The sequence below is a fragment of the Kogia breviceps genome, chromosome 19 (assembly GCF_026419965.1).
Source record: "Kogia breviceps isolate mKogBre1 chromosome 19, mKogBre1 haplotype 1, whole genome shotgun sequence".
Classification (NCBI taxonomy): domain Eukaryota; kingdom Metazoa; phylum Chordata; class Mammalia; order Artiodactyla; family Physeteridae; genus Kogia; species Kogia breviceps.
Genome location: NC_081328.1, coordinates 1,325,154 through 1,352,650, shown reverse-complemented (window position 1 = coordinate 1,352,650; position 27,497 = coordinate 1,325,154). Strand labels below are relative to the sequence as shown.

General features: G+C 67.9%; 3 protein-coding genes across 5 annotated transcripts in view; 1 reads left to right on the top strand and 2 right to left on the bottom strand.

The window, feature by feature from the left end:
• The window catches only part of MIEF2 (mitochondrial elongation factor 2), a 5,547-nt gene extending 5,097 nt beyond the window's left edge, over positions 1-450 (bottom strand). Inside the window, exon 1 of one of the 2 annotated variants that reach the window (XM_059048444.2) lies at positions 128-450. In XM_059048444.2, the coding sequence (XP_058904427.1) occupies positions 128-209 (82 nt within the window). In that variant the 5' untranslated portion in view covers positions 210-450. The remainder of the gene's footprint in view (positions 1-127) is intronic. The other variant, XM_067021131.1, reaches the window with a different exon arrangement.
• FLII (FLII actin remodeling protein) lies at positions 24-11,823 on the top strand. The gene is made up of 30 exons (XM_059048400.2): positions 24-168; positions 1,742-1,852; positions 2,159-2,230; positions 2,858-2,938; positions 3,275-3,360; positions 3,462-3,623; positions 3,733-3,836; positions 4,127-4,302; positions 4,387-4,544; positions 5,146-5,230; positions 5,579-5,726; positions 5,908-6,041; positions 6,179-6,391; positions 6,549-6,728; positions 7,397-7,479; positions 7,596-7,670; positions 7,891-7,974; positions 8,087-8,258; positions 8,772-8,876; positions 8,965-9,156; positions 9,458-9,643; positions 9,724-9,863; positions 9,945-10,179; positions 10,287-10,441; positions 10,531-10,591; positions 10,668-10,796; positions 10,877-10,983; positions 11,082-11,187; positions 11,283-11,348; positions 11,429-11,823. Exons 1-30 carry the CDS (start codon positions 106-108, stop codon positions 11,561-11,563), a joined length of 3,804 nt encoding a protein of 1,267 aa, XP_058904383.1. The 5' UTR covers positions 24-105; the 3' UTR covers positions 11,564-11,823.
• On the bottom strand, positions 11,786-27,497 carry LLGL1 (LLGL scribble cell polarity complex component 1). Of its 2 annotated transcripts, none has more exons than XM_059048402.2 (23): positions 27,323-27,497; positions 24,141-24,238; positions 22,200-22,281; positions 21,974-22,104; positions 20,789-20,947; positions 20,528-20,690; positions 20,305-20,440; positions 19,993-20,047; positions 19,720-19,874; positions 19,419-19,642; positions 19,185-19,252; positions 17,971-18,124; positions 17,793-17,897; positions 17,104-17,396; positions 16,796-16,943; positions 16,565-16,718; positions 14,532-14,827; positions 13,886-14,150; positions 13,673-13,787; positions 13,403-13,515; positions 13,118-13,238; positions 12,882-12,969; positions 11,786-12,279 (listed from the first exon to the last, which is right to left on the bottom strand). In XM_059048402.2, exons 1-22 carry the CDS (start codon positions 27,401-27,403, stop codon positions 12,891-12,893), a joined length of 3,195 nt encoding a protein of 1,064 aa, XP_058904385.1. In that variant the 5' UTR covers positions 27,404-27,497; the 3' UTR covers positions 11,786-12,279; positions 12,882-12,890. The 2 variants fall into 2 exon arrangements, with proteins under 2 accessions (XP_058904385.1, XP_066877231.1); XM_067021130.1 differs by having other exon boundaries at positions 20,305-20,437; positions 27,323-27,496.

The following is a 27,497-nucleotide window of genomic DNA, read 5'->3' as shown; positions in this document are numbered from 1 at the left end:
GGGCCGGCGCGCTCCCCGCCCCGCCGGCTCCGCGCTCCCCACCCCGTGCGCCCCGCCCCGCCCCGCCAGCAGCCCGCTCCCCGCTCCCAGCAGTCGGGCGCCGCCATGGAGGCCACCGGCGTGTTACCGTTCGTGCGCGGCGTAGATCTCAGCGGCAACGACTTCAAGGTGAGCCTCGGGACGGCGGACGGGCCCCCCAACCCGCCCATGCGCTTCTTGCGCGCCCGGGACCGCGGACGGGCTCGCCCGGGCCCCGCCCCGAACCGACACCCCCAGGTCTCCGTTTGGCGCCCGCGAAAGAGACCCAGGGCGGGTTGGGCGGGCGCACGCGGGGTCTCGGAGCCGCGTCGGGGTGCGCGGGGAACCCCCACGGGGCCCCTTGCTAGCGCCTGGCCCCTGGCCCCGGCAGGGCGGCCGGTGGCCCGGGTCGGAGCTCTTGCTCCCGCCTCCCCAGCTCTCCCTCCCCTCCCCTGTGACATCACACGCCCAAGCCGGGCCCTGACTCACGGCCGCGCCGCTGGCTTTTCCCTGCCTCCGCCTGCCACCCCCATCTTGTGTGGGATTGGGCGAGTCACTTCCCCTCCTCGAGCCTCGCTTTCTCGCCCGGTGAAGGAGCTTAAAACTAACCCTCTGGAGGCAGGGATTAGTTGCTATGGAGAGGGTGGTGTCGAGCAGCTGGGCGAGGGCCTGGGTGGCAGTTGTATGAGCAGGTGCTGGACTGATTGACCTGGGCCACCAGGAACCCGAGCCCAGCCCTCCAGCCAGTGGGGGGACTGGGGGCCACAGTGGTTCTGGAGGTCTGAGAATGAGAGTGGCAGGGTTAGGGCTGGTGGCCAGAGACGAGGCCCTGAGAGTTGGCCTGGCTCCTGGAGCGTGATCCCGGCTGCAGGGTGGGGTGTGGGCAGGCTCAGGCTGGGGGCAGTGTAGCGTGAGCCTGTGTCGGCAGCGTCCTGCGGCCCCGGCTGTGGCTGGGCTCGGGGGTTGGGCCAGGGCCGAGGAGACAGGCCGCCTTCCTGCGTTTAACCCACGTGTGCACGCTTGAGCCCAGGCACAGGTGGCCACTTTTCTCTGCCCCCATCCTCATCTGCTCACCTGGGATCCCCGTGTGTCCTCTCCAGACTGGGAGAGTCTGAGTCACCTGCTGGGAATGTGCCTGGATGGGGAAGGGGACACCAGCCAGGGGCGCTGAAGGCACATGCTGCCCCAGGCTCCCTGCCACAAGGGCTGGGGGTCCCGAGGTGGGCGTTTGAACATGGGGAACGAAGAGGTGAATGAACTAACAAATAAGGCTGTGCCTGTGCAGGGTGGGGTGCGGGGCCTCACACAGGGGGAGTCGACCTTGTCACTAGCGGCCACATGCTGATGGCAGTGTCGGAGCACAGGCAGGGCCTGGACGCCAGGCAGAGGCCTTGAGCTGATGTAACCACACAGCTAGGTGTGCGGGTGTCTCCTGGAATAAGCTTTCTCGGGGTCGAGAACACAGCAAGAGAGACAGATTCTAGATCGGCAGCTGTCCTGACCGTTAGTTGTTCCTTACGATGCTTTTGTTGTCGGGGTTTTGTTAGTTCTGCTCTGTGGGCGAGAGGGAGTGGAGGCAAAGAACAGCAGAGTGGCTTGTCCAGGGTCACACAGCTGGTGAGAGGTGACTTGCTCTCCAAGGCTTCCGTGGGCACTGGGGGCCACTGGGCGGCGGGGCAAGGGTGCCTGTCCCAGGCCAGCCTTACCACGACATACTTCTCAGGGTGGCTACTTCCCCGAGAACGTCAAGGCCATGACTGGCCTGCGATGGCTGAAGCTAAACCGCACCGGCCTCTGCTACCTGCCGGAGGAGTTGGCCGCCCTGCAGAAGCTGGTAAGAGGCTCTGGGCAGGCAGGGAGGGTCCCTGTGGATGGGGCTGGCCAGGTGGGGAGAACCTGCGCAGAGCACAGATGTCACAGAGGACACAGCAGGCCACAGCAGAACTGGTGGAGACGGAGTGAGTACCCCATCCTGGGAGGTGTGCAAGGAGAGTTTGGGTCTGTGAGGGAGGGAAGCTGCAGAAATTGACCGGACCTGTGTGGCCGAGGGCCCCCCGGATGGGGCAGCGTTGTGGTGGCAGATGGGGGCTCCGTGGATGCCCCACCGCCCTGCTGAGCCCCTGTCCCCGTCCCTGCCCAGGAGCACCTGTCAGTGAGCCACAACAACCTGACCACGCTCCACGGGGAGCTGTCCAGCCTGCCGTCGCTGCGGGTGAGTGCCGCCCGAGGCTGCAGACCTTGGGCCGGGACCCTCACGGGCCAGCACCTCTCGCCACCCGCACGCTGGGGGGGAGAGTATGCGGTAACTCTCTGTGTCGAGTAACCGTGGGGGAAGCGCTGAAAAACTCCAAATCTCACCCAGTTTGGACAACAAGTACTGTAGCAGCTATTAGCAGCTGAGCAGCGTTACAGCTGTTTCACGAGGGCTTTTATGTGATTTTCACTTGCTCTAAGTTCACAGATGAGGATACTTGGCCATGGAGGCAGGTCGCACAGCTGGCAGTGGTAGAGCCGGGGTAGGGTGGGGCTCGGCCAGGAGGGCAGGTGGGCGGGGCAGTTCACTTGGGCCTCTACTCTCCATGGAGCCCCCGTCCCAGACCCTCAGGCCTCGGCGTGCTGGGCTCTGGGGCACATTTGAGTCGGGCTTTGAGGTATAAATAGGAGTTCATTGGTAGTCTAGAAAAGGCTTGCCCAGTAGAGAGATGATGAGTAAAAGCCAGAGTGAGAGAGCACTCAGGCCTGGCTTTGGTGGACTTCTGGAGGTGGTGTCCCCACCCCATCCCTGTTTCTCCTGGGGGGCGGAAGCTAGGAGTCACGGACTCTCATGGTGTATCCCCAGGCCATCGTGGCTCGAGCCAACAGCCTGAAGAATTCCGGAGTCCCCGATGATATCTTCAAGCTGGATGACCTCTCGGTTCTGGTCAGTGGTTATCTGCCACCTGGCCCTTGTGCCAGCCCCACCATTCAGCGCCCACCCACTACACTGGACCCTGGGGCCGTGGTGATCCTGTTCTACAGACGCAGACACCTGAGACTCTTACAGGGGGCGGGGCCTGGCCCAAGGCCCAAGGTCACCTATGGAGTCGGATCCCTAACCTAGGCCCCCTTCCTCCCAGGGTCCCACTGTCTCTCTCTGCCCTGAAGCCCCCTTCTCTGCTCCCCTCCCAGTGCCTGTCCTGACCCTCGAGCCCGGTGGAGGCCTGGCGGGGTGGGACCAGCCCTGACGCCCCTGACCCGGCCTCGCCCCTCCACCCAGGACTTGAGCTACAACCAGCTGACGGAGTGCCCTCGGGAGCTGGAGAACGCCAAGAACATGCTGGTGCTGAACCTCAGCCACAACAGGTGCCTGGAGGGCGGGCGGGCGGGCCGGGGGCCGGGCCCGGAGGGGGGAGCGCGGCCGGAGGGGGGAGCGCGGCCCTGACCCGGCAGCCGTCCGCCCGCAGCATCGACGCCGTCCCCAGCCAGCTCTTCATCAGCCTCACCGACCTGCTGTTCCTGGACCTCAGCGAGAACCGCCTGGAGAGCCTGCCCCCCCAGATGCGCCGCCTCGTGCACCTGCAGACGCTCGTGCTCAACGGGAACCCGCTGCTGCACGCCCAGCTCCGGTGGGCGCCCGCCGGGGCCCTGGCCTTGCGGGGGGTCACGTCTCGCCACCGTCGGCCTCGTGCCGCGGGCCCGCCCGGCCCCTGGCCTGAACGCCTCGTCTCCCCGCAGGCAGCTCCCGGCCATGACGGCGCTGCAGACCTTGCACCTGAGGAACACACAGCGCACCCAGGGCAACCTGCCCACCAGCCTGGAGGGCCTGAGCCACCTCGCAGGTTGGCAGTCCCTGGGGACCCCTCAGCCCCTTGCTTCCTCACAGAGGAGGGGACGGTGCCCTGCTTCGGTGAGCACCTCTAGGGGGCGGCGGGGGGCGGCTCTGTCCCATCTCCTCCCGTCGTGACGACTGGGAGTAACGCACGCCGTGAGTAGGCTCTGTGCGCACAGCCCCGCCCTGGGAAGCCGGGAGGTGAAGCCCTGCACCTGAGGCCACAGAGCCAGGAGGGGGAGCCGGGGTTCACACAGGCCCGCCGCAGGGGCCCCGGCTGATGCGCCACCCCACGCCCAGATGTGGACCTGTCCTGCAACGACCTGACGCGGGTGCCCGAGTGTCTGTACACCCTCCCCAGCCTGCGGCGCCTCAACCTCAGCAGCAACCAGATTGCGGAGCTGTCCCTCTGCATCGACCAGTGGGTGCACGTGGAGACCTTGAACCTGTCCCGCAACCAGCTGACCTCACTGCCCGTGCGTTGGGGCCCAGGGAGGGCTGGGAGGCTGCAGGCTGCCCCGTGCCCACCCCTGACCCACCCCTGCCCGTGCCGCCTCTAGTCGGCCATCTGCAAGCTGACCAAGCTCAAGAGGCTGTACCTGAACTCCAACAAGCTGGACTTCGACGGGCTGCCCTCGGGCATCGGCAAGCTGTCCAGCCTGGAAGAGTTCATGGCCGCCAGCAACAACTTGGAGCTGATCCCTGAGAGCCTCTGCAGGTGCCGGGCCGAGGCTGGGCGCAGGAGCACAGCACAGAAACCCCAGGGTCCCAGCCCAGCCCCTCCGCCCCGCCCCCGCGGTCTTCGTGCATCGTGGGAAACGGGAGGGCTTGAGTTGGCTTTGCGGGTGCAGCCCCCAGAGCAGTCTTTGGGGGGATGCCGACAGGCGTGAGGCCAGAAGGGCTCCACTGCCACCTGCGTTTGGGACACAGCGCTGTTTCCGTCCCCTTCTAGAGGTCATAGCGTCCACCAGCACGGTCCCCGGCACTGAGGACGGAGGGCCCTCGGCAGCTTCCTGGTTAATCTGAGGGCAGGACGTGTGTTTTGGTGCCCCCTCGTTCACACCCAGGGGTCTTTAGTTCTCGGAAGGTCCCTTTGAAAGGTGCTGCCCTGTAGAAGCCACAGAAAGACCCTTCCGGTCACCTGGCCGTGAGGAGACCCCGGCCCCTCCCGTCTTTGCCGGCACCTTCCAATTGGCTGGTTTCCTAACTAGCCGGGCTGCTTAGTCTCTCTGGCTCTACCTGCCTCCCCGACCCAGGACTGGAAGGCCCCCGGCTCCCCGTCTGCCACCCTCCCCTGAGGCCCAGCTGTGTCGTCACAGGTGCACAAAGCTGAGGAAGCTGGTCCTGAACAAGAATCGCCTCGTGACCCTCCCGGAGGCCGTCCACTTCCTGACGGAGATCGAGGTCGGGCAGGCGGCTGGTACTGGGGGGAGGGAAGAGCGGGAGAGGTGCGGATAGACCCCCAGAGAAGACCGAGCAAAGGGCTCTTGGAGGGGTGGCTGGTGCCACGGGGAGGAGGGGGTGGCCCACGTCCTGTGTCCACGTCACGCGCGACAGCATCGCGTAAGCCTCACGATCAGCCGGTCTGTGAGGTCACGCTTCACAGGCGGGAAGGCGCGAGCCCACGAGGGTGGCTGCAGGGCGAGAAGAACGTGGGCCCTTTGGCCCCGGAGGTTGCGAAGAGCAGGGGCGTGGGGTGGCCGGGAGGTGGAAGTCGGGCTCAGCGCCGGCTTCGCTCGCCCCGCGAGGCAGGTCCTGGACGTGCGGGAGAACCCCAGCCTGGTCATGCCCCCCAAGCCCGCCGACGGCACCGCCGAGTGGTACAACATCGACTTCTCGCTGCAGAACCAGCTGCGGCTGGCGGGAGCCTCCCCTGCCACGGCGGCCGCGGCGGCGGCTGGTGAGCAAGGCAGGGTCTGGCCTGGCCGCGGGGGCCCCTCCCTGGGCCTCAGCCCGCCTACCTACACATTGGGTGGGACGCTCTCTCTGGGTGCCGGGTGTGGGGCTGGCCCCTGGCTGGCTGGACGCCCCAGGCGGGGTGGGGGGCAGCCAGGTCAGCTGTGTGCCCCTCCCCTCGGCAGGGACTGGGCCCAAGGACCCACTGGCGCGCAAGATGCGGCTGCGGAGGCGCAAGGACTCGGCCCAGGATGACCAGGCCAAGCAGGTGCTGAAGGGCATGTCGGATGTGGCCCAGGAGAAGAACAAAAAGCAGGAGGTAAGGCGGCCCGGGGCTCAGGCTCTGCTCAGCGGTGCAACCTGGGCCCGGCGGGAGAGGGGGCGCCGAGCTGGGTCGCAGGCAGACGGGCGCGAGCGGCTGCATGGGGTCCAGCCAGCATGTGCCTGCGGTCCCAGGAGAGCGTGGACTCCGGAGTGCCTGGGGGCAAGGTGCGGCGCTGGGACCAGGGCCTGGAGAAGCCGCGCCTCGACTACTCTGAGTTCTTCACGGAGGACGTGGGCCAGCTGCCTGGCCTGACCATCTGGCAGATGGAGAACTTCGTGCCCGTGCTGGTGGGGGAAGCCCTCCACGGCAGGTTCTACGAGGCCGACTGCTACATCGTGCTCAAGGTGCGGGGCAGGGGGCTGCGAGGCCCGACCTGGATGCCCCACAACCACCCGCTCCCAGCCGTGTTCGGGGGGAGGGTGGGCGGCGAGGGCGCTTCCCCGGGGGGCTGCCCAGCAGAAGCCTGGTGGGGGCTGACCCGGCCACTGCCCTGGCCTCCAGACCTTTCTGGATGACAGCGGGTCTCTGAACTGGGAGATCTACTACTGGATCGGCGGGGAGGCCACACTCGACAAGAAGGCGTGCTCTGCCATCCACGCCGTCAACCTGCGCAACTACCTGGGCGCCGAGTGCCGCACCGTGCGCGAGGAGATGGGCGAGGAGAGTGACGAGTTCCTGCAGGTGCGGCGCGGAGGGGCGGGGCCGAAGCCAGGGCCGGTGGGCGGGGCTGACTGAACCGCATCCGGGGCTGAGCCCCGCGGACCTACGGCAGACAGCAGGGAGGCAGACGACAGCAGGGACGGTGGGGTGAGGTCAGGGAAGTGAGGTGGGGCCGAGTCCTGGCTCAGGGGAGGATAAGGAGGATGAGGAGCTGGAAACTGGGTTGGCGGTGGCGTAGGAGCCCAGGAGAGAAGGGGGGCTGGGCCTACGAGCTGCTAGAGGGCGGCCCACCAAGGAGGCGGGGCCAGGGGCAGGGCCAGAGTCCCGGGAGCTGGGTTAGTGAGAGGCAGCGGCCTAGCCGCCGGCTGGTTACATGTAGGTGCCTACAGGAGACGAGACTGGGCACTCGCACCTAAGTTTGCCTCCTTCCATAAAGCCGCGCGGTCCCGTCCCCTGATACGCACATGTCTAAACATGCTGCGTCCGGACCCAGGCAAACGCGATCACGGCTGTATACATCGTACCACCCCGTGTGTGTTTATGTCTATAGACACAGATCTTGTAGTTTTAACATCATCGTGGGTTCGCGGCACCTGACTCGGCTGCACGCAAGTCCGCCGCTCCTGACAGGTGGTGGTGGGCGGGGGTGGGGGGACAGCTCAGTGCAAGTCCGCACGCCCCGCGCACAGGTGTTTGACAACGACATCTCCTACGTCGAGGGTGGAACAGCCAGTGGCTTCTACACCGTGGAGGACACGCACTACGTAACCAGGTGAGGGGTGTGTGCGCGGCGCTGACCTGGACTCGGCTGGGAGGGATGGGGGGAGGGTGTTGGGGTAAATCTGCCCCTTGGTGTCCCCGCCAAGCCACTCTTGCTCTGGCCCCTAGGATGTACCGTGTGTACGGAAAAAAGAACCTCAAGTTGGAGCCCGTGCCTCTTAAGGGGGCCTCCCTGGACCCAAGGTGAGCCCCACGACGTGAGGTGGGGTGCTTCACCCCAACCCTCTCCCTGCCCGTGGGGGGCAAGGCTCGGCTCTAGACAGAGAGGCCTTCCAGCCCTTGTTCCGCAGAGCTTGGCAGGAGGTCCAGCGGGGAGGGATGCGGGGCGGGGCCAGAGGCACGGGGTGGGGGGGGCAGCCGTTGCCCGTGGCCAGTGGCAGCCCCTCCCGCCCTTCCTGTCCAGGTTTGTTTTCCTGCTGGACCAAGGGCTGGACATCTACGTGTGGCGGGGGGCTCAGGCCACGCTGAGCAGCACCACCAAGGCCAGGTAAGAGGACTGACCTGCCCAGACGTGCCGGGGCGTGCCGTGCAAAGGAAAACTGTCACCCGGGGAGGAGGAGGAGTGGGCTTCATCATTGAGGCTTTGCACCCGCCCTCAGGCTCTTTGCAGAGAAAATTAACAAGAACGAACGAAAAGGGAAGGCAGAGATCTCACTGCTGGTACAAGGCCAGGAGCTCCCAGAGTTCTGGGAGGTGCTGGGCGGGGAGCCCTCCGAGATCAAGAAGCACGTGCCCGATGACTTCTGGCCACCCCAGCCCAAGCTGTATAAGGTGAGCCGGGGGTGCGGGGCTGGCCTGACTTCACTGGCGGTCAGGCGGCAGCTGCGGTCTCTCCTTTGGGACCTCGGTGGCGAGAGGGTGCTCTGGGCGAGGAGTAGCTCAGCACGGGTCTGAGGGGGGCCGGGGGCACTGGTGTTGGGCTCTGTGCTTCCGGGAAGGCGGGGCTGGAGAGGGAGGCCGAGAAGCACGTGGGTACCAGGCCTGGGGACCTGGCCTTCGTGCTGTAGGTGATAGGAAGGTGGGTGTGTTGTGGGCGGGAAGAGGACAGGTTAGAGAAACCCGTAAGGACCTGGAGAGGGTGGGTAGGGAAGGCACCCTGTACCAGCCCTTCTTCCACTGACAGGATTTTCTAGAAAGCATCTTGGGGTGGAGGGAGGAAGCCGGCCCGGAGAGGAGCAGCCTGTGGACCTGAGTGCAGGGGCCAGCCTGAAGCAGGGGCCGTCGTGGCCGGGGTCGTGTTCCCCAGACCCAGCCTGGTTTAAGCCCACCTCTTGCTCCTGCCAGGTGGGCCTGGGCCTGGGCTACCTGGAGCTGCCGCAGATCAACTACAAGCTCTCTGTGGAACATAAGACGCGGCCCAAGGTGGAACTGATGCCTGGGATGCGGCTGGTGAGATGCACAGGGAGGAGGGCGTCGGGGCTGGATCCCTTCTTGCTGGTGGCCCTGGTCTTGACCTCCAGCCTCCGGGGCCCCGCAGCTGCAGGGCCTACTGGACACGCGCTGCGTGTACATCCTGGACTGTTGGTCCGATGTGTTCATCTGGCTGGGCCGCAAGTCCCCGCGCCTGGTACGCGCCGCCGCCCTCAAGCTGGGCCAGGAGCTGTGCGGGATGCTGCACCGGCCGCGCCACGCCGCGGTTAGCCGCACCCTGGAGGGCACAGAGGCGCAGGTGTGCGACGCGGCGCCCCCGGAGGCCTCCTCCCCGAGACTCCCGCGGGCGCGTTCTTGCCCTGACCCTCTGTGCGTTGGTTACCAAGCTCCACGGCTTCCCACATCCCCTGCCCGGGCCCCGCCCTCCCACTCCTAGGCCCCGCCCCCCACTCCTAGGCCCCCCTGGGTTGCTAGGCCACACCTCTCCCAATTCCTAGGCCCCGCCCTGCTTCCCCAGGCCCCGCCCTGCTTCCCCAGGCCCCGCCCTGCTTCCCCAGGCCCCGCCTCCTCTGCCTCCTACTCCAGCTGCGCCTTTTCAGGTGTTTAAGGCCAAGTTCAAGAACTGGGACGATGTGTTGACCGTGGACTACACGCGCAATGCAGAGGCCGTGCTGCAGGGCCCGGGGCTCGCGGGGAAGGTGAAGCGTGACGCTGAGAAAGATCAGATGAAGGCCGACCTCACCTCGCTCTTCCTGCCGCGGCAGCCGCGCATGCCTCTGGCGGAGGTGGGCACGGGGCTGGGCGCAGCGCGGGCGGGCTGGGCTGTCCCGTCCCGTCCCGCCGTGACGGGTGGGGTCGCACGCAGGCGGAGCAGCTGATGGACGAGTGGAACGAGGACCTGGACGGCATGGAGGGCTTCGTGCTCGAGGGGAAGAAGTTCGCCCGGCTGCCCGAGGAGGAGTTTGGCCACTTCTACACGCAGGACTGCTACGTCTTCCTCTGCAGGTGCCTCCCCCGCGTGCCCCTCGCCCCACCTGCCCCTGGTGCTGGGCGCTCAGCCCTGCCCACCGCCCTCTGACCCCGCAGGTACTGGGTCCCCGTGGAGTATGAGGAGGAGGAGGAGGCGCCGAAGGAGAAGGCGGGGGCTGAGCAGCAGCAGGGAGAGGAGGTGGCGGCCGAGGCAGAGGAGAAGCAGCCCGAGGAGGACTTCCAGTGCATAGTGTACTTCTGGCAGGGCCGCGACGCTTCCAACATGGGCTGGCTGACCTTCACCTTCAGCCTGCAGAAGAAGTTTGAGAGCCTCTTCCCCGGCAAACTGGAGGTGTGCCAGCCACACCCCCAGAACCCGGGGAGGGGGCGTCCCTGGGACTCGGCCGGGGCAGCCTGGCCCCACCAGGGAGCTGCCCCTGACGGCTTCCGTGCCCCCAGGTGGTGCGCATGACACAGCAGCAGGAGAACCCCAAGTTTCTGTCCCATTTCAAGAGAAAGTTTATCATCCACCGGGGCAAGAGGAAGGCGGCCCAGGGAGCCCTGCAACCAAGCCTGTACCAGATCCGCAGCAACGGCAGCGCTCTCTGCACCCGGTGCCTGGCCGCGGGGAGCGGGCGCGGGAGGCCAGGGGGCTGTGTCCCGCCCGGGCTCCTTGCTGAACCCCCCCAACCCCCGCCCCCAGGTGCATCCAGATCAGCACCGACTCCGGCCTCCTCAACTCCGAGTTCTGCTTCATCCTCAAGGTGGGGCCTGGCGCGGCCGGGAGCGGGGCAGGGCGGGGGTGCGGGTCGGGCCTGACCTGGGCCCCCGCACACCCAGGTTCCCTTCGAGAGCGAGGACAACCAGGGCATCGTGTACGCGTGGGTGGGCCGGGCGTCGGACCCCGACGAGGCCAAGCTGGCGGAGGACATCCTGAACAGCATGTTCGAGGCTTCCTACAGCAAGCAGGTGAGCAGGGCGGGCAGCGGGCGGAGGGCACGCGGCGGGCGGAGGGTGGGCAGCCCCGGGCCGACCGACCTCTCCCCCAGGTCGTCAGCGAGGGCGAGGAGCCTGAGAACTTCTTCTGGGTGGGCATCGGGGCACAGAAGCCCTACGACGACGACGCCGAGTACATGAAGCACACGCGGCTCTTCCGGTGAGGACGGCCCCGCCCCCGCTCCCGCCCCCAGCCTCCCGCTCAGTCCTGGCCCTGCTGCTGTGACCCTCGGCCTCTCCGTGACCCTTGACCCCCAGGTGCTCCAACGAGAAGGGCTACTTTGCAGTGACCGAGAAGTGCTCTGACTTTTGCCAAGACGACTTGGCAGATGACGACATCATGCTCTTGGACAATGGCCAAGAGGTGAGAGCCCACCAGCCCTGCCCGGACGGGGGGCCCTGCCGTCCCTGGATGGGAATTCTGAGGCCGGGCCACCACCTCCTCCGCTGTCCCCACAGGTCTACATGTGGGTGGGGACCCAGACAAGCCAGGTGGAGATCAAGCTGAGTCTGAAGGCCTGCCAGGTGAGTGGGGGAGGGGCCGAGGCTGGGCCTGGGGGGAGGGGCCGAGGCTGCAGGTGCGCACTCACTGTCCCGCCCACCAGGTGTACATCCAGCACCTGCGCTCCAAGGAGCACGAGCGTCCCCGCCGCCTGCGCCTGGTGCGCAAGGGCAATGAGCAGCACGCCTTCACCCGCTGCTTCCACGCCTGGAGCACCTTCCGCCAGGCCCTGACCTAGGGCAGCTGCCCGCGTGCCCTGTTGGCCACCACAGGCTCTGCGGAGGGCAAGAGAGGGCCTGTCCACCGCCTGCCCCCAGTGCCGCAGTCCCCGGCAGCAGCGACGGGAGCGACCCTGACCAGTGAGTGCCCCCAGGGTCCTGGGAAAGAGGGTCTCCTCCACCGTGAGCTCACGTGTGATGCCCCCTCTTCGGCCAGGGATAAAGCAGGTGTGGTTGCCCTCTAAGAGATATTAAATGCTTTTATTTTCAACATTAAAAATCAGTATTTTTAATATTAAAATTGCTAATTTTAACAAAATGACAAAAAAAAACCCCAGGGTACAATCTACAAGGAAACCCATCCTGACCCCCACTCCACACACACACATACACACACACACACACACACACGCACGCACAGCCTGTGGCGGGGTGGGGGAGCGGGTGCTGGCCCAGGAAGGAGCACGTACCAAAATAGTTGTAGAAATGACTGTGGTGCCTGGCACAGGCGTTAGAAAAATACTCTTTGCAAAAGGTGAGGAAAAGGACGGTGTTGTCGCCTGGGAGGTGACAGGCTGTGAACCCCAGCTGCCCTCCCCTGTGGCACCTGACCTCCCGGGTGGCCTCTGGGGCCAGGCTGGGCAGGTCCCGCTGGAGCCTGAGATTAGCAGGTGCAGGTCCACGTGAAGGGCCGGGGTTCTGGGTCCCAGCTGCGAACAGGGCAGGCCTGGCAGTCCTGGTAGAGGAAGGAAAAGGGGTCAGCAGGAGGCCTGGGGGCAGGCAACCCGGCCTCGTGTGGGCCACCGCTCGGTCTCCAGGATGAGGGCAAGGGCCCTGTAGTGACAGCCTTAGCCCTGACCACATCTGGGCCCGAGGCCAAAGCGTGGCCCTGGAGGGGCAGTGGTGACCCCAGCAACAGAGGGAGCCGCAGCGCCTGTGCAGGGAGAGGCGGGGGCAGACCTATGGCCTCAGATTCGGGCCTGGGCTGGTGCGGGGGCCGGTCAGCCTCGGGCAGCGCCCAATCTCGCACACCTGGGTGATCCCACCTGCAAAACAGGCTGGCCAAACCCCCTGAGCCCCAAGCTGCCGTGGCCCCGGGTGGTTCGGCCTGGTCTCGTTCCAGAGGCCAGCCGTCTTACCTGGGGGCCGACGGGCTGACGGGCCGGCCCCGATTCCTAACAGCAGACCCCGAGAAGCAGGGCTGCGTGGGCTGCGGAGGCCCCTGCCGGGAGGGGGCAGGCTGGGGAAACGCCTCCCCGGGCCTGCCAGGGTTTCGGGCGCAGCACCGGCGAGGGTGAGGCCGCGCCGAGGGGACCAGGGAGACCCAGGGCCCCGCACCTGAGCGCCTCATGCGATGAGGACGGGGCAGCCTCGGGCCTCGTCCTCTTCTGACAGGTTCCGCAGGTTCTCGGACTCCTCTGAAGAGCTGGGGGGAGGGGCGGCGGTCAGCAGGTCTGGGGTCAGGCCCTCCTCGGCCCTCTGCGCCCAGCTGGGATGTGAGGCCGGCTGGAGGGTCGGGGAAGGGAGGCTGGGGGCCGACCAACCCCCTCCCATGGGCCCAGCCGCCCCCTCACCCCAGGAAGTCCTTCACGTCCTCCACCGTCACGTCCCCCGTCGTGTCCAGCGTCGTGTCGGCACTGGTGGCCGAGTCGGCGGACGTGGGTGAGAGCGTGGCCTCAGGCGGCTCCGGGGTGTCTGCAGAGAGAGTGGTCAGGCCCTTCCCAGGGCCCCGGGGCCGACTCCACCCCTGGGGCCCTGGCCCCGGCACCCCCCCCCCCCCCGCCCCTCACGGGCCGCATCCCGCAGAGCCCCGCCCGCCCTGAGGCCGAGGTGCCGCACTTCACGCCCGCCCTCCTCACCAGCTCCCTCGGCGCGCGTGGCATCGGGGCTTCCGCCACGGCTCTGTGGGCCCAGGACGACGCCGGGGGTCCCGTTAGCCTGGCTCAGCTTGGGTGACTCTCGGAGCCTGTAGCTGCAGACATGGGTCTGTGCTGGGGACCGGGGGCAGGTGCCTTACGGCTCGAGGGCCAGGCCCCCACCCTCCCACTCCTGAGCGCTGGGACCAGAGAGGGGTGACACCGGGGACGGCGACCGTGCTCCCTGCTCCAGGCCCCACCCCTTCCACGCACCCGGCACGCATGGCATCACGCGGCCAACTGGTGTCCAGAGAGCAGAGCGGCTCCGTGATGTTCCGGGCGCTCAGGGAGAAGCGCTCAAACTCCGACGGGGAAATCAGGTAGAACCCTGGGGGGGGGGCGGGAGGGGAGCGGAGAGCGTAGTGAAGGGCCCGGCCCCTCCCCGCCTCCTGGGGGCGGCCCCTCCCCCGCCGTCCAGGCCCTCACCCTGGCCGTGTCGCGTGAAGACGCAGGAGGCGATGCCGCTGATGTCCTCCTTGCGGATGCAGGCGTAGTGCACCTGGGGCCGCAGGCCGGGCACCGAGAACACGTGCACGTCGCCCAGGTTGGTGAGGCAGGCCAGGCAGGTCTCGGCGTAGTCCTCGCAGGCCACGCTGGCAAAAGTGGCCAGGGCCACCTTGCGCACTCGGCAGCCCTCGTGGGCCGTCAGCTTGAACTTGGTCTTGGCGCTCACTTTGGGCAGCGTAAACACCTGGAGGCGGACGGGGGGATGGCCGCTGAGCAGGGCCCGGCCTGGCCCAGCCTCGCCCCGTCCCCTCGCCCCGAGCCACCACCCAGCCCAGCCCAGCCCTCCGGCCCCACCCACTTCTCTGCCCGGAAACCTGCCAGGCCCCTCCCACTATGGCGGAGCCGGTCCCGCCCGGTGGAAGGGCGGGGTGCTGGGACCCCCCACACCTCGAGCTCTGAGGGGGGACGGTCGAGGTCCTGGGGGCCCCCGGGGTTCCCCAAGGCGTCTCTACCAGCTGGGGGGCTCCCGGGAGGTCTCAGCAAGTGGGCGTAGGCGGGCAAGCATCGTCGAGGGTCTGGCGGTGTCCAGGAGGCGGGAGCCCCAGGGGTCTCTGTGCCAGCTCACCTTGAACTGCTCCTCGGATGCGATAAGCACAGCGTGGCCGCCCTGCATGTCGGGCGCCTGTGCCAGGTCCCTTGAGGCCTCGTAGGGCTCCGGCAGCGGGCGGCCGCGTCCATCCAGCACGGCCACGGCCACCACGGGTGCGCGGTGCATCAGCTGTACCTCCTTGCCCAGCACGGCCTCCACTGCCCGCTCGGGCCGCCTGTCGCTGTTCGCCGCTGCCGCCGGCACCTCCAGCGCGTAGGCAAATACGGAGCCCGAGTTGGTGCCCGCCCACATGGTGGGGCCGTGGTGGGCCGCTGGGGGACGATGGGCTGGTCAGGCAGGCACGTGCCTCCCCTCCCCTCCCCTCCCCGCCCCTCCCGATGCCCTGGGACCCTGGACTGGTTCTCTCTAGCCCACACCTCCCTGGTGACCTCGGCCAGTCCTCCTGCAGGCACAGGAGCGACCTCTAGGGCACCTCCACGGGGATGTCAGACTGGACCCTGACCTCTCAGACCCACCCCCCCCAACAGCATCCCGGGGACGCGGCCCCGTCGCAGAGCCCCGACTCCCCTACGTCCATCACTGGTCCTGCCGCAGACACCCAGCCTGCCATCCTGTGCAAGCTGACCCCCCTCGGGAAGGAGTGGAAAATCAGCTAAAAACGCACAGGCGTGGATGGACCGGGCAGTCACCGATGTGCACCCTTGATGAACTGGTGACCTCAGCAGCAACCATACGGGGGTGGGAAGACCGGAACAAAAAACTAGCGAGCAATCAAAGCCATGCTTGCCAAAGCCCAGCCGGCTTCTCAGGGGGACCCTGGAAGCAGGCCAACCAAAACCCCGGGGCTGCAGCATCGAGACAGTGGGAAGATCCACCGGACAGACGCTCCACAAACACCACCAGGAGTGGGGGCTCCCCTCGCAGGCAGAGACGGAAAAATGCATCCACGACAGCGCCACGTGCAGACCGGCTAGACGCTGAGCCAACCCCAAAAAGGCGTTTCTGAGATGAACAGAGCCGCCTGTGGGCCGAGTGTGACAGGGAAACTCCAGCATCAGCGTCCATGCTACGGCGAGTGCCTCGGGCACCCTGGCTGTAGGTTACGTCCACCAGACACACGCTGAGCTGCTCACACAGGGGCTTTCACTTAAAATCCCCCACGAGACACAACAGAGAGCAGGGGCGGGCAGCGCGTGCGGGGTTGAACGGGATGTGCCCCGTCATCAAGGTAAACCAATCAGCAACTCCGTCCATAAACCCGACTGCACCACTACGCTCCGTAGGACCCTCAGGGGCTCCAACCGCTCGGGGTCAAAGCCAGCTCCTAGGGCTTCCCTGGTGGCGCAGTGGTTAAGAATCCGCGTGCCAATGCAGGGGACACGGGTTCGAGCCCTGGTCCGGGAAGATCCCACATGCCGTGGAGCAGCTAAGCCCGTGCGCCACAACTACTGAGCCTGCGCTCTAGAGCCCGCGAGCCACAACTACTGAGCCCACGAGCCACAACTACTGAAGCCCGCACGCCTACAGCCCGTGCTCCTCAACAAGAGAAGCCACCGCAATGAGAAGCCCACGCACCGCAACAAAGAGTGGCCCCCACTCGCCGCTACTAGAGAAAGCCCGCGCGCAGCAACAAAGACCCAATACAGCCAAAAGTAAATAAGTAAATAAATTTGTTTAAAAAAACCAAAAAACCTTACTATAAAGCCAGCTCCTCAGCTAGGCGGCCGACACCCACACCTCCCAGGCCTGTCCTCCGCTCCAGCCATGCTGCCCGGGGGTCTCCTGACACACGCCCACCTTGGCCTCGGTGCTGCAGCCCGCACTCCCCTTCAGGCCACGGGCTCCTATCTGCTCACCAACCCCACCGTCGGGCCGTCCTGGGGGTGGCCGTGGGCCGGGGCACCCCGTCGCCAGCGTAGCCCGGCACTCAGCAGGCAACGCTTTCCAACCTGGGAGGCGCCGCCGCACGCCCGTTTTCCAGGCAGCTGACCGGAACCCGGGCCACGCCACCTAGGGCCGCCTCCCCAGCACACCCCTCCCAGCCTCACCGTCACGAAGGAAGGTGTCGGCGAAGTAGAGGCAACGCACGACGCCCGAGAGGGAGTCGTCGGCCGAGCGGGGCTCAATGCGGCGCTGCACGGGCGTCACCTCCACGTCGTGGGGGCCGGCCTGCTCCGCCAGCTGCGCATTGGCCTCCTGCAACTGGAGGGGCACGAGGCTCAGGAGCCCAGTCTTCCCACCGCTGCCACCCCGCCCGGCCGCCCGGCCGCCCGGCCCACCTTGCTGCCCGCGGTGGTCAAGCGCTTCTTGCCCGAGACGCGGCTTTTGCGGATGCGCCGGAAGGACTGGCGCAGCGACTTCTTGAGCGACTTCACGCGAGACAGCGGCCCCTCCATGGCCAGGGAGTCGTTGGGGTGCAAGGTGCACCTGGGGGCGCAGGTGCCGGGCATCAGGGAAGCCCGAGCCCCAAGCCCGCCCTCGAGCCCAGCCGCCAGCGGGCCTAACTTCCACCAGCAGCGCTTCCCGCGAGCCTCGAAAGCACCCCCCACCTGTGCCCCGGCAAACCTCGGGAGGGGCCCGCACGCACCTGGCCAGCACGGGGCTCCTGCGCAGGTAGTCAAAGAGACCGAAGCCGTGGCTGGTGCCGAAGGCCACGAGGCCCCACTCGGCGTGCAGTGTGACGGCAGTGACGGCAGCCGGCGGCAGGCACTGGACCAGCGCGCGGGGCTGGAAGCCGGCCGGCCAGGGCAGCGGCCCTGTGCGTGGGCTCAGCCGCTCGTGGCCCTTCCACGTGAAGCCCTCACGGTCCTGGAGGAGGTCCACGCTGGCCACGCCCACCGCCTGCTCCGACGGCTCATCACTTAACTCCAGCACCAGCACCTGAGGGGCGGCGGGGGGGAGGCGAGGGCGGTCGGCGCAGAGAGGGGGCCACCCGCGCCCCACCCGAGCCTCTGATGCCTCTGCCACGGTGCCCCCAGGATTGTCTCCAGTGCATCCTCTGAATAAACACGTACTGGATGCCCACTGTATACCAGGGCCCTCAATGAGCAACACGGTGGCGACCAGGACCTGCCAGCCCAGCCCTCCCAGGGCTCGTCTAGCGCCTGTGCTCCCACCCCGGCCCCAAGCCTCTGTGGGTCCCCACAGCCCTGGCTGGTCCCACCCGGAGCCCCGTTCCCACCTCTGGGCTTCTGCTGCTCCGGTCCCTCTACCACCCCACCAGAGCCTCCAGAAGGCCCCCCGAGCCCCGTAGCCCTGGGGACGCCTTGGCCCTACCTGGCCCGCGGTGCCGGCAACCACCATCTGGGCGGTGTACTTGCAGAGCGCCACCTTCTGCACGCCGAGCCGTGGATCGTCGCTGTAGGGGTCGAAGCAGCCCACCTGCAGGGCGGAAGGGCTGGTGACACAGGGCGGAGCCCGGACCAGGCTCCCTGGGGCCAGGGGAGGGGCCCACCTTGCGGAAGGGTGGCCAGTCGTCCTCGGCGGCCTGGGCCAGGCTGTCGGCGTGCTCGCAGTCCGTCTGAAAGAGGCCGGCCGTGCTCAGCTTGTAGAGTGGCCGCAGGGCCACGCCCGAGGCGTCCCAGAACCGCACGGTGCCATCCTCGTGCCTGCAGGGAAGGTGAGGTCGGGTCCCAGGTCCTCCAGCCCCCCGCCCCCTCCAGTCATCCAGCGACCGTGCACTGGGCACTAAGCGCCTAAGCCAAACACTGACTGGACTCCTACTGCATACAGCAAACAGGAAGTACCAGCTGCACAGGACACACGCTGAGCACCCACTGTATGCCAGGCCACATACAGTAGGTGCTGGGCCCTTCCCTCCGAGGAGGGTGAGAAGGTGTGGAAATAATCACCAGAAATAACGAGCAGGAGGGGAGGGGTGGGTGACACAGGGAACAGAGGACTACGGGGGTTCTGCCCCCAGGGGAGCCGCCAGAAAAGGTGACCAAAGACGCAGGCACGGAGCGGAGGGATCGGCCGGGGCCGGGGTAGGAGCAGGAAGCCTGGGGAGGCCGGGAGGAAGCCGAGAGGGAAAGGGGGGAGGAGCAGGCCAAACTGGGGTGCAGCCTCAGGACACAGCTGCAGAGTCCGGGTCACAGCCGCCTGGGCGGGGGCGGAGCCCAGAGCCAGGGCACGAGAAGGTGAGTGAGGCCGTGGGACCAGCTGGGATGGCTCCAGAGGCCCTGAAAGCCACGGTGAGGAGTTCTCACTGGGGAGGGGGCGCTGGAGTCAGAGGCCGGAGGGTCCCAGCACAGGCGGATGGCAGGGGCTGGGCAGGAAGTCAGGGCCCGAGTCACCGGGCACGTCAGCACCCGCCAGGCTCAGGCTGGGCTCTCGGGCACCTGCCCTGTGCAGCTCGGCACGGGCCAGCCCAGATTTTCCAGTCCCAGGGCAGGCTGAGTGGGTGGAGCCCAGTTTCTGGCTTAAAGGAGAGCTGAGCCGTAAACCAGAGTCTAGGGAGGCTCCGCCCCAGTGCACCCTGCAGGAATGGGGGTGACCTGGTCCCACCAGGGGCCGGGCCTGAGTCAGCGAGCCAGGTCAGCTCCCGCCAGGCCCAGGATGGGCCCTCCCGCACCCGCATGGGCTGCGCCAGGCCCTGCTCACCCCCCCACACACACACTCATACCACCCATCACAACTGGGCTGAGCCAGGGACACGCGTTCGCCTACCCAGTCAGCAGCAGCCCTCGCTGGGACGGCTCCTGAGCCAGGTTCCGGCCCCCGGTGATAGGCCAGCTCTGAGAGACGGAGACAGAGACGGAAGCGGAAGGTCAGAACAAGCGTCTTCCTCCTCTCACCCCAGGAGCGGCATCCAGAGCACAAGCCCCTCCGAGCCCCCCACGTACACCCGCCACGTCCCCATGTCAGGCGCGTGCCAGGCGGCGCCCTCTCCCGGGCACACACCGAGGCACTGGAGGCCGCCGTGGGGTGCTGCTGCTCGCCAGCGCTCACGATGCGAGCCCACAGCTTGGCGGGGACGCTGGCGACGTGGGCCGAGCAGGTGATGGCGGACGAGTGCAGCGGGGCCAGGTACGGAGCGGGCACGGCCGGCCAGCCGGGCGTCTGCAGGTCCAGCACCACCAGCTCCTCTTCGAGCAGCACGGCCAGGGCCTGGGGCTCGTCGAACTCTGCGGGGCGGGACGGGACGGGGCGGGTGAGCGCTGCCGCAGACACACGGGCACGGGGTGGGAGGGCAGGTACGCACCGTCCTCGGGCCGTGTGCTGTGCACCGTGAAGAAGTCGATGACGCGGGAGGTGAAGTCCAGCGTCACCAGGGTCTCGGCCTGGAGCACACTCACACAGTGGCGGTCGCCATAGCTGGCGCGGGGCATGCCGCCGCTGAAGACGACGAAGTGCTCGCTGCTCGGGGCGGGGGAGCCACGTGAGCCGCCGGAGGGGCCCTGCGGGGACCGGGAGAGCCTCCCCAACCCCCACCCTGCGCTCCCGCAGCCAGGCGCGGCCCCGGCACCCCACCTACCCAGACGCACAGTTTCGCCACAGGATCTTGCTGATGGCTTTGCAGGGGAAGGGGCCTGGAGGAGTAGGACAGCATCAGGCTCACCGAGCCCCGGGCTGCGTCTCTCGCCACTTCTCCGTTCTCCTCCTGCCTCCATCACTCCCACCTCCCGAGGGGAAGGCGCGCTGCCCGACAGCCCCGGGATGGGGGCGCCTCATCTCTCCGGCTGGGCTCAGCCCCGCCGCCTTCTCCAAGTCCTCCCAAAGCCCCCCACCAAGGTCAGTCTGAGCTCAGGGCCGCTGCCGGCCTCGCACAGGCCTCCCGGCCACTCACCGTAGGGCGTGGTGGCCACGGTGGGCTGTGTCATCGGGGAGTCGCCGGCGTCCGTGGCCCAGACGGCGTAGCTGCCATCGCTGTGCGAGCTGACCAGCGTGCGGCCGCTGCGTTCCCAGCACACGCTCTCCAGCTGCTGCGGGGCGGGGCGGACGGGCATGAGCGCGGCGGCCGCGAGCAGAGGCCCCGACGCAGCCGCCGGCCTCCCCGCTCCGCCACACACCTGGGTGCCCAGGAAGACGCGCTCGGCACACCGCGCGGCCCGGTTCCAGATGACCAGCAAGCCTCGGCTGTAGCCGACGAGGATCCGGGCGGGGTCCAGCAGGCGTCCCTGCAGCGCCTCCACGGGCCCCAGGGCCTTGCCGCACCGGTAGTCCTCGGGCACGCTGCGGGGTGGGCGAGGGGCGGGGGGTGAGCGGCGGCAGCGTGCCGGCGGATGGGGCGCCCGGCGGGCGGCACGCAGGGAAGCCGGGCGGCCTCTCACCTCCGCAGAACCTCGTCGGGGCCAAGGGTCTGCCCCTCGAGCAGCGTCAGGGTGGGAACATCCAGGAAGAAGACGCTTCCGCCCTCAGTGCCCAGGGCCGCCAGGTCACCGGCAGCCACCAGCAGGACCACGGTGATGCGGGCGAGGCTGGGCAGGCCACTGTGGGGGCCGAGGGGAGGGGGGTGAGGGTGGGAGCCCATCCACCCGCTGAGGAGGGTGTGGCGGGGGCTGAGCCGCTACCGGCAGCTCGCCGCAGGACCCCCGCACTCGCAGCAGCCCCAGGAAGGCCACGGCGGTGGCTGCGGATGTCAGAATTAGCTCGCTTGTTTATTCAGGACGTCGGCAGGGAGAGGGATAAAAATAGGTCCCCAGGTCTTGGAGAAGGGCCCCTGAGCTCCTCCCACCCACCAAGAGGGGAAGGCAGGAACCAGGCCCCACCTGGGCCAGGACCAGAACCTTCAGGACACACGGCCCCAGAGCCCTACTCAGGAAGCCCCGCCCCCAGCCCATGGATGTCTCCCTGACTTGCAGGAGGGCCCTGGATCGCTCCCCTGCAGAGGCTGGGAGACCCTGGGAATCCATCCTGGGTTAGGGTTGGACACGGGGGCGTGGAGGGGGGAAGGGGGGTCACCTAGCCCCAGTCAAGCCCAAGCAGGACAGGCACCTTGCAACCTGAAGGCCTCACCCGCTCTGGCCATTTCAACAAGGGCTGCCAGGCCAGGAACCAAGAGGCCCCTTACTCTCTCCCAGGGGTCCATGCCCATGCTGTCGTCCCCCCTGGGGCACCCTGCCAGCACCTCAGAGCCCAGCAGGACCCTCCTTGCCCCGACCCACCCTTTCACCCAGGCACACTGGTCCGTTGCCCCGCCCCCAGCCGAGGGCCCAGGGGACCTGCGTTGATGTCAGTTCCTGCCCCAGACGCCCATCACCGCAGGGGCGCAGCGCCTCTCACCGGGCTCTGGACACACTCTCCCGTCCCGTGTCTCCTGGGGCCCCAGTGGTCCTGGGGCACAGACTGTCTTTGCTCACCTCAGACTCTGCCGGGGTCCCCACCTGATGCCCGCCAGGCCACCAGACGTGCCCCCTGAACCCCAGCCCCGGGTCAGCTTCCTGTCCCCCCGCCCCTCCACAGGCTCGCCCCACGGCAGGAGGCCGGCGGCCGGCCCTGGCCGAGTCCCCCAGTACCTGGCACCATCAAAGCCCGGGCGACTGGGTGGCTGGTGGTGGAGGGCTTCCTCCAGGTGGGCGCAGCCGTTGTGGTGGACGACCTCCCAAAGATGGAGGCTGCTGTCGTCCAGCAAGGTCAGGAGGCGGCCCTGGCAGGCGAGTGAGACCAAGACTGAGTAGGCCTGGGGAAGGGGGCGGGGCGGAAGCGGGGTTCACGGGAGCCAGTGGCAGGGCCGAGGCTCACCTGGCCAGGCAGGAAGTGCATCTGGGTGACGGTGGCCGCGTCTCGATGCAGGCCCGTGAACTCCACGCCGGGGGCACCGTAGCTGAGGGTGACGGGTCAAGGGCGGAAAGCAGGCACAGGCCGGGAAACCAAACGTCCTCCTCCCAGGACCACTCTGACGGGCCCTATCCAATGGGCCTGCCTATCCAGGGGGCTCCCCAGTCCGCAGGGGCTCCTCGCCGCAAGGAGCGCCATCTTGTACCACCATTCGACAGGCAGGCTCGCTCGGACCTGCGAGTCGGTGCTGCTGCACGACCTTCACTTCCTCATCCGTAAGAGGGGCTGGCGACCTGCACTCCCACCTCGTGGGGCTGACGCAGGGCACGTGAGAATGAAAGCACCCCCCGCACACGCAGCCCGGTCCCGGCTCACGGCTCTGAGTCAGCCTCTCCGGGCTGTGTGCACAGGAGCCGGCCCCGCACGTCAGCATCACACAGGCGGAGATGCCAAGCCAGGCCCGGGAGGCTCAGCCACAGGCCGACGCCAGCTGCAGGCCAGGAACCCCACCTCCTTCTGGGGCAGGCAGCCCCCAGCGCACTGGGAGAGGCCGCGGAGGCTTGGGGAGCTTGGGAGACCTGCTTCAGTGCCCAGTGTGAGCGCCAGAGTCCCAGCAACCCCAGGCTTCACAGTGGACGGGCAGGCCCAGGGGCCCCAGGAGGGAGAACCGGGCAGGGGTCAGGGACGTTGCCTGGAGACAAGGCAGGAGCCGTTGCCTGGAGCTGGAGTTGGGACTCCCTGCAGGAGCCGGGAGGACACAGACAAGGGGACAAAAAACGGGGCAGGGGCACTGGGAGGGAACCAGGGTCGGCCAAGGAGACGGGGCCAGACCTGGGTGGGGGGGCGGGGGGGGCTGCGGCCCCTGTGGCCAGCCTCAGTTTCCCAGCCCAGGACTCGGGCCGGAATGGTCTGGGAGGGGCCGGGGGCCTCGTCCCCCTCCGAGGCCGTCTGCCTGCCTGTCCTTTGTGAGCACAAGAAGCCGGCCCACGACAAAGGCCGTGCCGCCAGCAGAGACTCCGCCGGGACACAGAGGAAGGGGCTCCGGGCCCGCAGCACACGCGGGGCAGGACAGCGCTGTAAGACGCGGAAGCAGCGGGCCAGGAAGCGGGACCCCTGGGCAGGCGGCCGGGGCACCGGCCCCTGCATGCCCACCGATGCCTCAGGGGCCCACGGGGGTCGGGGGCACCCAGGTCCAGCCGCTCTCCCGGGCGTCAGCAAACTCACAACTTCCTGGCCAGTACCCCCAGCCCCTGGGCGGGGAGGCCTCGTGCCACCGTGCCGTGGCTGGCCAGACCCTGCCCCTGGGGCCCCACCTGCGGGGCTCACCCCGTGCAGCGGGGCTGGGATCCTCCACGGCAAGAGGGAGGCGTCCAGCTGCCAGCCTCCCCCGGCACCCGCCCCGCACTCGCAGGAAAATGCCCCTTTGTGCGGCTCACAGGCCCATTGTGTGGAGCCAGCATCCAGGTGCGGGCCGCGCTGCGCCCACCACGCCGAGCCTGGTACCGCCCCCCGTGCCTCGGCCGGCCACCCGTGTCTTCACGCCGGCACACGTGTGTGCGCCCAGGCACCAGGGCGAGGCCCGCGTGACCCTGGCCCGCCCGCCGCCCTTGCTGGGCACCGTGCGCAACCAGCCCCGGCCGCCTCCCCAGTCACAGCTGCTGTGACGCTAAGTGCCAGGTAACTGGCTGGCTGAAAGGCGGCGCCGGGCAGCCGGGGCCACCGCAAGCGGAGCCCCACTGTCTCCGTGAGGAGGCGTCTCAGGGCGGCAGCCGCACCAGCCTCCACCGGGGTCCGGGCAGCTCCCGTGGCCTCCCAGCCGGGGCCCTGCCCCAGGGGCCCGGCACACGGGGAGCTGCAACCAGGACGTTCTGACGGGCCCCGAAGGCCGCGGCCCGCAAAGGATACATCTTGACAGCCCCAGACCGGGTGCCGATGGCCATGATGCGAAGCTCAGGGTCGAAGGCCAGGGCGCTGGGCTGGTTGGGGAAGCCATGCTCCACGGTCTGCAGGGAGGTGAAGGCATTGGCAGAGGCACGGCCCACCCACCCCAAGGCAGCCTCCAGGCTCTGCCACTGCTTCGCGCCCATGCTCCGGGCCTCATTGCCCTCAGCTGCGAAATGGGTAATCACACCTCCGGTGAGGAAGGGCCCGAGCCCCTGGCCCCGCCACAGAGACCCCCCTGGTCGAGGCCCGGTCCCTCTCTACACTCAGGTCCACCCCACCGTGCGCGGGGCTCTGAAAACAAGCAGAACGGGGCTCGAGAGGAGGCGCAGGCACAGAAGTGAACCCGGCTGCCCCACGGAGCAGGGCTCCGCACCCCACTCCTCCAGGCAGACTGCAGTGCAGTCCCAGGCAACCCCCAACACAGGCTCTGGGGGGTGGTCAGAGGCTAGCACCCAAGGCCAGCTAGGCAGAGGCTCTCGAGTGCTGCCCCGATTCGGGGCTGCTCCCCACCCCCAGCCCCAGAGACAGGGAGACTGGGGCCCAGGGAGGAGGAGCTTCCTGCCCAGGCCCTGAAGGTGTCACGCACCTGCCAGACTTGGATCCCCACCGGGAAACTGGGAGGTGTGATTCCCTCCCACCCCTGGTCGGGATGGTGGGCAGGGGGCTTGTGCACTGGGGGTGTCAGTGCGACGGCTCCCACCAGGTCCCCGGCTCCTGGCAGGGCCAGTCCCAGGGCAGACCAGCCCTGGCTCCCTGCCCCCACCTACCCAAGGAGCTCCTAGGCAACCCCGAGGCCTGGCTGGGGGCCCTCCCTGGGAAGCCTGCGCCCCTGGGCCCCCAGCCCCCTGCCCTCGACACCAAGGTGGGACACCCCATGTGAGTGCCGGTACCCCCTGACCACTGCGTCAGCAAGACACAAGTTTTATAAGGAACCCTGGTCCCGGGGCCTGTGGCCCCAGCCTGCCTCCAGCCTCATCCCATCCGGGCAGGGGCTGAGCCCTCTGAGCAGCTGGCTTAGCCTTGGGCGAGCCACAGCACTGGCCAAGCCTTGGCTTCCCATCTGGGCACTGGTGAGCCCACCTGAGGACAGCGCGGCCCACTTGACCGGGGCAGGGTAGGGAGCCCCAGCGCCGCCGTGCCCACACTGGGCCTGACCGAGTCTGGCGGCCCACCCCTCTGCTCAGGGCTCACTCCGGATCAAAGCCAAGTCCCCTCCATCGGGCTCCTCCCACCGGCCCCCGGCTCACTCGATGGCCTTCCGCCCTCCTCCAATCTACTAGGACCTTGGCATCTACGGTCCATCTACCTGGAACGTGCTTTACCCAGCACTCTCCACGGTGGGCTCCTTCCCACGGCTCAGGAGACAACTGCTCAGAGGCCCCCTGAGCTGGCCCAGCAGCCATCGCTCCACACCCTCACCTGCTTGATCTCACCCACGGCCCTGACCACCATCCAAACCACTGCAAGCCGCACACTTCCCTCTCTTCTTTGGGCTTCTCACTATCTCCCCAGCTAGTACATCAGCCCCCCGGAGGCGGTATTCGTTTAACTGACATAGAGTGGACATGCCACAAGCAGCTTGTGGGCAGGGCTGGGATATGGACCCAAGACCGAGTCCAAAGTCCAGGCTCACCCTGGACCACCACCCCCTGCCCAAGGCCCACCACTCGGGAATCTGGGCCTATTTTCCAGTGATCTCCTACCAGGCCCTCTAGTGCCCCTGTGCCCAAGACCACCCCCCCCACCACTGCTGCCCACTCAGAACAGGGCCTTCACCCTCCTTGGCAGGGAGACCAGCTTCTGCCACCAGGCGCCAGCCAGGGGGAGCAAGCCTCCCCTCCCCCTGTCTCAGGTCCCCACTTCACACCCCGACTCCCTGGCTGAGGAAGTGACACCTGAGCGCGACGCCTGCCCTACCATCCTTGTCCTCGCATCTCGAGGGGGCTCAGCACAGGAAGGGGGACACCTCAGAGCTGCTGGGCACCAGCCTCGCCTCTGGGCCCCTTGGCCACCAAGTCTGAGGGTCCTGGCAGCCCCGACGCCGCCTGGAAAACCCCGCCTACCCTGAGAGACGACCCGGCCTCGGTCACTGCGGGACCAGGGGCCCCAGAGCTTCCTCCTGGACCTGAGTCTCCTGGCAGCCAGCTCGGGACCACAGCACCGCTCCCGAAGCCCCTGGCCCTCAAGGCTAAAGTCAAATCCCACTGACAAGGGGACACAAAGACCAAGTGCCCCAGCTCACTCTGACTTTGGGCACGTGGTCAGCCCCGAACCTCAATTTTCTCACCGGTGTGTGAGCATAATGACTCTGAGCCCCAAGAGCAGCAAGTGGCCCTGCGATCAAAGGGCCTGGGTGTAAAACTGAGGCCAGAAGGGACACCCCTGGGGAGAGTTAGCAAGGGGCAGGCTGGGGCCTCTCTCAACCACACACCAGCGCAGGGGAGGCGGGGCTGAAGGCAGCCCCTTTCCCGTGGCCCCTCTGGCCCTACCCAGGAAAGAAAGGAAGGAGCAGCCCTCCGCCCCCACCTCCGCCTTGGCTCCAGGAGAGGCGGTGGGTCGGCCGCCCCTGTGACAGAGCCCACAGCAAGGAGGACAGTGGCCCCATTCCACAGCAAGGGAAACTGAGGCCCCGCGATTCGAAGTGCAGTTGAGTACACGACCAGGCATCCCCGGCTGGAGCCCCCGGCGGTGCCGGGCACAGCGCAAGCCGGAGCCCCGGGCGGTGGGGGAAGGGAGAAGAGGAACCGGGAAGGGATTTCCCAGCCCCACCCCCCAACATCTGCCTCCACTCCGCACCCCTCCCCACCGGCCTGGATGCGAAAGCAAAACAAACCGGGCCCAAGGGCTGCGCAGGGGCGCCGAGGGGTCCCCGAGAAAGAGAGAAAGAAACAGAGTGGGAGCCGGAGCGAGAGTTGAGAACCGCCCGGAGACACACAGAGGCAGAGAGGCCCGCGGGGAGAGGGCGGCGGAGTCCAAGGCGCGGAGACATGAGCAGGCGAGCGGAGGGCAGAGATAGAGCGAGGCTGGCGCGCGGCTCGGGCAGAGCGGGGCGGCCGGGCCCAGCGTGCGCCCCCTCCCCCGGCCCGACGTGGCTCCGGCCCGGTCCCCGCCCCCGGCCCGCCGCCCCCGGCCCGCCGCCGCACCTTGTGGAAGGCGAAGAGCTCCTGCTTGAGCTTCTCGCGCTGCGGGTCGGCGCCCTGTCTGCGGAACCGAAACTTCATCATCTTGCGCCCGGCCGCCCGCCGTCGCCCGCAGGATGCGCCGCGCGGCCCCGCAGGTCCTGAGGCGCGGGCGCCAGGCGCGGGCGCGGCGGGGCGG

What these genes read in the sequence shown, in the direction of transcription:
- FLII (XM_059048400.2), top strand. Translation starts at nt 106, where the DNA reads ATGGAGGCCACCGGCGTGTTACCGTTCGTGCGCGGCGTAGATCTCAGC. An exon ending in CTGCTGCACGCCCAGCTCCG is followed by an intron (nt 3,624 to 3,732) that starts GTGGGCGCCCGC and finishes GTCTCCCCGCAG; the next exon opens with GCAGCTCCCGGCCATGACGG. An exon ending in AGGCTTCCTACAGCAAGCAG is followed by an intron (nt 10,797 to 10,876) that starts GTGAGCAGGGCG and finishes CCTCTCCCCCAG; the next exon opens with GTCGTCAGCGAGGGCGAGGA.
- LLGL1 (XM_059048402.2), bottom strand. Translation starts at nt 27,403, where the DNA reads ATGATGAAGTTTCGGTTCCGCAGACAGGGCGCCGACCCGCAGCGCGAG. An exon ending in CCGGGCTTTGATGGTGCCAG is followed by an intron (nt 20,948 to 21,973) that starts GTACTGGGGGAC and finishes CGGCCCCCACAG; the next exon opens with TGGCCTGCCCAGCCTCGCCC. An exon ending in GCGTCTTCCTGGGCACCCAG is followed by an intron (nt 20,441 to 20,527) that starts GTGTGTGGCGGA and finishes CCCGCCCCGCAG; the next exon opens with CAGCTGGAGAGCGTGTGCTG.